The 7,525-nt window shown below is 34.2% G+C and overlaps 1 protein-coding gene across 1 annotated transcript; it reads left to right on the top strand.

The window, feature by feature from the left end:
* The first annotated feature begins 351 nt into the window (after positions 1 to 351).
* LOC110107219 (protein CUP-SHAPED COTYLEDON 1) lies at positions 352 to 2,126 on the top strand. Its single transcript, XM_020837411.2, has 3 exons — positions 352 to 620; positions 907 to 1,172; positions 1,417 to 2,126. Exons 1-3 carry the CDS (start codon positions 461 to 463, stop codon positions 1,969 to 1,971), a joined length of 981 nt encoding a protein of 326 aa, XP_020693070.1. The 5' UTR covers positions 352 to 460; the 3' UTR covers positions 1,972 to 2,126.
* The last annotated feature ends 5,399 nt before the right edge of the window (positions 2,127 to 7,525 follow it).

Below are 7,525 nucleotides of genomic sequence, written 5' to 3'. Positions count from 1 at the left end.
CATATCCACAAGGTCTTCTTTGTCTTATTCTCGCCACCACTTGATTCCATTGTGCCTCCCAGCACTAAACGAGGGGCAAAACCGGTGGTTAGAAATGGTTGGAGTTAGGTTTGACTGAGAACAAACTCTAATTTCCATCCTATATGTTGCCTTAATATTAGCAATCTTCCCTTTCACTCTCCTCCTCACTTCCTCACAGCTCTCCTGTTGCAATACTGCTGTAAAACCAAAGTCCTAGGATAACTTCCTGACCTCACTCAAGGGCAAATATTTTTCTTTGATTTGGATAAGATGTGTAAATGATCTAGAAGAGGACTTGCGAGTTGCCTCCCTATGAAATAGATATGGAGAGCACCCCTTAACCATACTTAGCTCTGGAATGCATGTAGCTTGCTAGCTAGCTAGCCATTCTCCTGCTACAAAGTTGTCACAGTCTTTCATCTCCTTCCTTCTGTCATCCATGGACATGGAGGAGGGCCTTCCTCCTGGTTTTCGCTTCCATCCCTCCGACGAGGAGCTCATCAACTACTACCTGACTCACAAGATCTCTAATTTCGGCTTTGTCACGAAAGCCATCGTTGATGTCGATCTCAACAAGTGCGAGCCTTGGGACCTCCCAGGTTTTCAGATTTAACAATTCTAGATAATTTCATATTTTAGTTCTTTGTCTTTATCATAATTATTATTTTTAGATTTGAATTCTTTTTTATATATGTGCCTTTCCATCATAGAGAATTGCAAATTTAAATATTTATATGAAAATGATAAAATAAGTAATTCATTAATCAAGAAAATTCTAATTAAATTGGAGTTGAGCATCAATTCTATTAATTTGATTTCTCTTCCTCTTCTTCTCTTCTAGCTAGAGTAGCAACAGTGATAACATATTTGAAGCGATTTTTGCAGGGAAGGCAAGTATGGGGGAGAAAGAGTGGTATTTCTTTAGCTTGAAAGATCGAAAATACCCTACTGGGATGCGAACAAATCGAGCCACACACGCAGGCTACTGGAAGACCACAGGTAAAGACAAGGAGATCTTCCACTATGGTTCTTTGGTTGGAATGAAGAAAACCCTAGTTTTCTACAAGGGTAGGGCGCCCAAGGGTGAGAAGACCAGCTGGGTCATGCATGAGTACAGGCAACAAACAAAGTTCCCTTACAAACCCTCAAAGGTAGTAATAATTTACATTGAACCAACTCGTCTTTACTATATTATCATTATCATGAGTAAGCTCATCACATTTTCTTCTCCTTAACTGTTACATGATAAATTGAAGTATTAAAATTTTGAGTATTAGCTATGTAAATATATATATATACAATTATATGAATGTAATTTAAATCCCCTAATAATAAATTAGGCTCGATGATTAAATAATTAGCACTTGCTTATTAATCATGACTACTTTTACACAGGAAGAATGGGTCGTGTGTAGGGTTTTCAAGAAGAGCAACAACTTTAATATGAAGAAGCACCACGCAAATTCCCCTTCCATGCCAATGTTGCTCCACTCTCCAGGCAACACCACTTCGCTTAGCGAGCTTGGTGAGATTGACGCATCCATCTTGAACAATCTTACCAATTCCTCAGGGCCATTCAATCCATTATTAGTTCAAGCAAATGATGTCAGTTCTAATGCAAATGGCAATGCCTGCAATAATAATGATGGAAATAAGATAGATTTGAACCTTTACATGAACTGGTTGTATGGCCGATCTGAAAATGCAGGTCAGACCTTTCTTCCATGGACATCAAGCTTGTTAAGCTCAAACTCCGTGGCGAATCCGGCTATGCTAAAGGCATTGCAGCTCAGCAATTACCAATTACCAATGGAGGCAGTAAATACGGGATGTAGCATGAACTCCTTTGTTGGGCAAGGTGACCCAATATTCTTTGCAACTCATGAGTCCAAACATGGCGATCCTATGCAACAGCAGCAAGTGGATCAGTCCATGTGGAAAGGCTATTAATTGATTCAATTCCTTAAAAGTAGTAGCATTATTAATCTTTTTACTTAATAGTCCGTGTTCCTGAATGTGTTGTTTACATCTAGGAAGCAATTTTATGTGCATGATTATCAGTTCAAATATCTATGGAATACTGAACTGTTAAAGGATTTCTTTAATAAGGAACAAATATATGTTTAATCGTGAAATGTTTGTATTTGTTTGAGATTAAACTGTATTTAATAATCATAAAGAATTATAAGTTTGTGTTACTAATTTTATTTTCTTAGACTTTATTTTATAAGAGGATGTTTTTTCTTGCTCCATACTTGTAGCTTACATAGATAGCTAGATGTAGCTAGCCTGTTATGTGCTAGAAAATGTTCAAGCTTTTTTTATAATTTTTATTTTATTTAATGAACATTATCTGCTTATGAAAATATAAGGATCTATTCCTTTGTTCACACCTACTCCAACTGAACATCTTACAGCAATAGGATGTTGAAATATTCATTAATCCACCTTCAGTTAATTTGAATCTAGATGTACTTGAATAAGGTTGAATGCTTTTGTCCACAATGTATAAAATAGACAAAAGTAGTTAATGTACATTAGAAAATCACAAATATGAGAAATACTCAATATAAAAGTTAGGTTTAGACAATTTTATCATCGATAATTTATAATTAATTCACAATTTTATCATCGATTATTTATTAGATTATAAGAAAAACTTTTAAGTTGATTTGTTTATTAATAGGGTGCATATCCTTTATAATTTAGGAGTAATTGTATAGTATTGTTACCTATATACATATTCAGTCTTATGATTCATTTATAATAGTTGATAGCTATTCTACCATGATAACTAGAGGTTATAGTTAAAAAAACAAAAGCTATAATTAACCCATACTAACAAACTTCTTCGCATGTGTTGGAAGCCATTTAATACAAATTATCATGTTAGTTGTAAAAAGTAGATATATGCTAGTAGTAAAAATATATCATAAGTTTTTGAGACTAATAATGATCTATGAAGTTGTCCTTGAGTTCTAATTTTTAATGCAACTATCAAGATGCAAAAAAAAAATACTTCACTAAAAAAAATGAGGATTTAAACATTAAATATTGCTAGTTTCATAAAATGACTATCTTTAGGTAGTTGTTTTAAGAAAAGATACTTCTAAAGAAATATATCTCATCTTGCTAGTATGAGGCTTGGATTATCATCTATTTGGGGATCCTATTTAACTTTTTTTTCTCCTTATTTTTATTTTTATTAGTTTCACAGAAGTCTATATTTTGCTTTTTTTTTTTTTTTTTTCATTTTTCATCTTTTTTATTTTTCCTCTCATTTTCACTAGTTCGTTTTGCGATCTAAGCGTTTTGGGTTCCCTCTCTAGGTTTCTTGACCATTTTGGGCAAGCTTCTAATGGCGAGAGCATTGTCCTCCACCCCGTGGGGAAATGCTATTAAGCATGTGCTGAATAAGAATAAATGCTTCTTTAATCTGGATGGCGATGGTTTGAAATCGCCTTCTCGACCGCGTTCATTAAAAGAGGTACTCTCGGGTAGCTCTTCCACATGTGATGCTCTTCCAGCCTTAACTCAAACGATTTTCAATGGGGTTCCGGCTATTCTATTATCTGATGATGAAGTTCTTAAACTAACATCCCCTTTTAAATTTACGTTGGTTGGTAAATTCAGATTATGTAGACCTAACCTTGATAATATACACCCGTTTTTTGCTACTCTAAAATTTATGACTTTTTATTCTGTCAGATTACTCGATTCTCGGCATGTTTCTATACAGCTCTCCAACAATTTTGATTACAGTAGAGTTTTTGCTAGCCGTTCTTATTTCATCTATAACTATTAAATGCGTATTTTGAAATGCACCCCGTTTTTTGATATTAAGGAAGAATCCCCGATTGTTCCGATCTAGTTTTTTTTCCTAATTTGCTTCTTCACTTCTGCAATCTGAAAGTTTCGCATGCTTTGGGTTTGATTTTTGGGAGACCTCTCCAGACCGCTAGGCGACTACATCTAGGACTTGGCCGTCTGTGGCTAGAGTTCCAGTTGAGGTCGATATCACTAAGAAGCATGCAAAGGAAGTATGGGTTTGATCAAAAGCTTTCAGTTATGTTTAAAAAGTTGAATTTGAAAAAGTGCCTGATTTTTGTTCTCGCAGTAAAGTCCATGGCCATGCTCAAACTGAATGTTTTAGGCTGCATCCGAAGTTAAAAAAATTGGCTGTTCCGTCTAGTGGGAAGCCTGGATCCACAACAACAACAACAACAACAACATCAAGCCTTTATCCCACTACGTGGGGTCGGCTACATGAATCCTTTTTCTCCATTGTGTCCTATTAAAAGCCAAATTCTCGTTTAAATACTTAATACCTCTATAATTCGTGCAATCCAAAAAAAAAATATGTGCATATTGTGGATAACAATGAATTGATCCATATGGATAAGCTGGATAATGTGATTAGTCATAATGAGGATATTCAGGAAAACATAATGGAAGTTTTGCCTGAAAAGGAGGAGAATAATTTGAATGTTATGAACAATGATATTGAAAATGATCATAATACCTTTGTTTCTATTGATTCTATGTTCAATGATACGAAAAATCCAAAATTACCTAATCCTTTTTTTCTTTCTAATACCAAAGGTAATGGTGTAGAAGATATTGATTTAGTGGGTAATATGGATGGTGCCAATGAGGAATGTGAAGAAGGTGAATTCATACCTTCTTATACTTTGGATTCTATAGCTGTGAATCATGAGATTATCATGAATAGTGTTGATACCTCCTCTTCCAATCATGATAAAGTTGCCAATTTTATGAATGTGGTTCATACTAATTTTAATTCTCCTGTGTACCTTGATAATAATATCATTGGCATGTTAAGATTATGGTCTAAGCTGAGTAGACTTAAGCAATGTTTGAGATGGTGGAATAAAAATAGTTTTAGGAATAGTTTTTCTAATATTAAAGTCACTGATTTGGACAAAATTTACTCGGATAATCCTAACTTCAATAATCTTAACTACCTTAACCTTGTTAAGGACTATCTCTTTTAGTTGCAGCTCCAGGAGGAAACTTTTTGGAGGAAAAAGTCTAATGCCGAATTTGTTGAGGGGGATAGGAACACTAAGTTTTTCCAAGCCTTGGCCAATAAGAATAGAATTAAGAGCTAGAATCACAAAATTGTTAATAATGATGGTAGCTTAATTGACTCGGATGAATTGATTTGTAAGTCTGGAGTTGATCATTTCATGAATATTTTTAATATTCAAAGTAGTTTTATTCCTATAATTAATCCTTATGTTATCCCTCAATTTATTAATGATAATGACAATAATTCTCTTTGTTAAATTCCTTCTGAAACTGAGATTTTAAATGTTATTAATGATATGAATGGTTATTCTGTTGCTAGTCCTGATGGTTTCATGAAAGAAAAATTTCAAAAAATTTGGAATATTGTCAAGTTGGATTTGATTGAAGCGGTAAAAGATTTCTTTTATGGTAATACTTATCCTAAATTCTTCTCTTCAACTAATATTTTTCAGATCCCTAAAAAAGAGGGGGCAATTAATTGGAATGGTTTCAAACTGATTAGTCTTTGTTCTTTTTTTAACGAACTCAATTCTAAAATAATTTCCAATAGTCTGATTAATATTATTCTTAGAATTATCTCTTATAATCAAACTGGTTTTGTTAAGGGCAAAAGTATTTTTGACAATGTTCTTTTGGCTCAAGAGCTTACGTATGATATTAATAATAAGATTAAAGAGGGATTATCTTGAAACTTGATATTACTAAAGCGTATGATAATTTTAACTGGAATTTCCTTTACAATGTTTTGTCTTTATTTGGGTTTTATGATTATTTCATAATTTTTATTATGAATAGTATTGAAAATTGTTATTTCTCTATAATCATTAATGGTAGGAATAATGGGTTTTTAAATCTTCTAAAGGTTTAAGACAAGGTGATACTATTTATCCTGCCCTTTACATTATTGCGGTGAAATATCTTTCTAGGGGGGCTGGATGGTTTATATTTAAGAAACTCGAACCTTAATTTTTATATTATTAGGGTTTCCTGATATCTCATCTTAGCTTTGCTAATGATTTTATTCTATTTTCTAATGGTTATATTAATAACATTAAAGTATTGAGTAATTTCCTTGTCAAATTCTATGATATGAGTGGTTTAGCTATTAATAAGGATAAAAGTACCTTTATTATTAGTAACTCAATTAATCGGAGTAGAACTAATGCTATCAAAAGAATTTGTGATTTCTAATCTAAGCAATTACCCATAAAGTATTTAGGTACTCCAATTTATGAAGGTAAAAAGAAGAATCAACTTTTTGAAGACATTTTTATTATTTTCCAGAGAAAACTCTTGTATTGGTTTTCTAATTTTCTATTTTTTGGAGGTAGATTAGTTTTGATCAAAAATGTTGTGGGTCTCCGAAAGGGTTCCGCTCGTGTGGTTCGAATGCAAAGGGTACGATCACACTATCCCGTAGGACAAAATGATCGTAGGCCTTTACAATCGACACAAGCAGGCCGATGGAAGAGCAGATGAAGTTATAGATACGATTAGCCATGGAGGATAGCGGGTTTTCACCTACGCACCTCGATGGATAATAATATCTATAACCCTAAATTCACGAGATTTCCCCCATTCGATACATCAGCTCGAATGGGGTTTATTTGATTGTGGGATCGGTTTCCTACGGGCGCAAGCCCCCGTAGTTAATTACATCTTAGACCTCGGTCTAAGAAGACTCTCGATTAAGGATGTTAGATTATCTTCTTGAATGGGTTTAGTGCAAAGGGGTTTCTAGGCTTTCCTAATCAAAGGGAAGAAGGTCCCAATCTGGCTCAATCAATAACTCATGGTTCATTCAACATCCAGCTGGCTAGGAGAATTGAAAACTAGAGAAAAAAGAAGAGAGGCAAAGCACCTCAAGCAAGCACGAGAGAAAGAAGGAAGTGGCGTCATTTGTGTGACGCAGATGGGTAGGATTTATTGCCCCTAGAAAAGTAGAGAGCTAACCCACCAATAAGGTGTATAGAGGTACACTTGTACCCTCCACCTTTAGATCCTAAATCTATAAAAGATGTAGTGTTGCACACACAACACTAACATCTACGACCTTGCTAATGCAATCTGGACTTATTCCTTGTCTGACAAAGGAAGCCAGCTAAATCCACCTAATCGTATCAAATCCATGCTGTCCAGTCTGTATGAAGAAGGGTGGGTAGTTTAGACACTGAATTTGGGATCGACAAACTAGAGAAATTCCTAAGTGATCCCACACTTATGAGTGGTATAATGCTCCTAAACTAATGCAATTAAATCTTTATTTTAATTAGTTATTAATGCAATTTATGCTGGTTAAAGTCTCCAAATCAGGTATGTATGAATTTTTTAAAAAAAGGCTTTATAAAAAATAGTTTTTTGAATGACTAAACTTCCACAGGTCCGGCACTTCATCCTCATAGGCCAGATTATCCGGACTCTACCCGCAGGCGGGGAAATTTGTCTAATAGAA

This window comes from Dendrobium catenatum, unplaced genomic scaffold (genome assembly GCF_001605985.2).
Source record: "Dendrobium catenatum unplaced genomic scaffold, ASM160598v2 fragScaff_scaffold_12, whole genome shotgun sequence".
Lineage (NCBI taxonomy): Eukaryota > Viridiplantae > Streptophyta > Magnoliopsida > Asparagales > Orchidaceae > Dendrobium > Dendrobium catenatum.
This window is presented reverse-complemented; position numbering and strand designations above follow the sequence as displayed.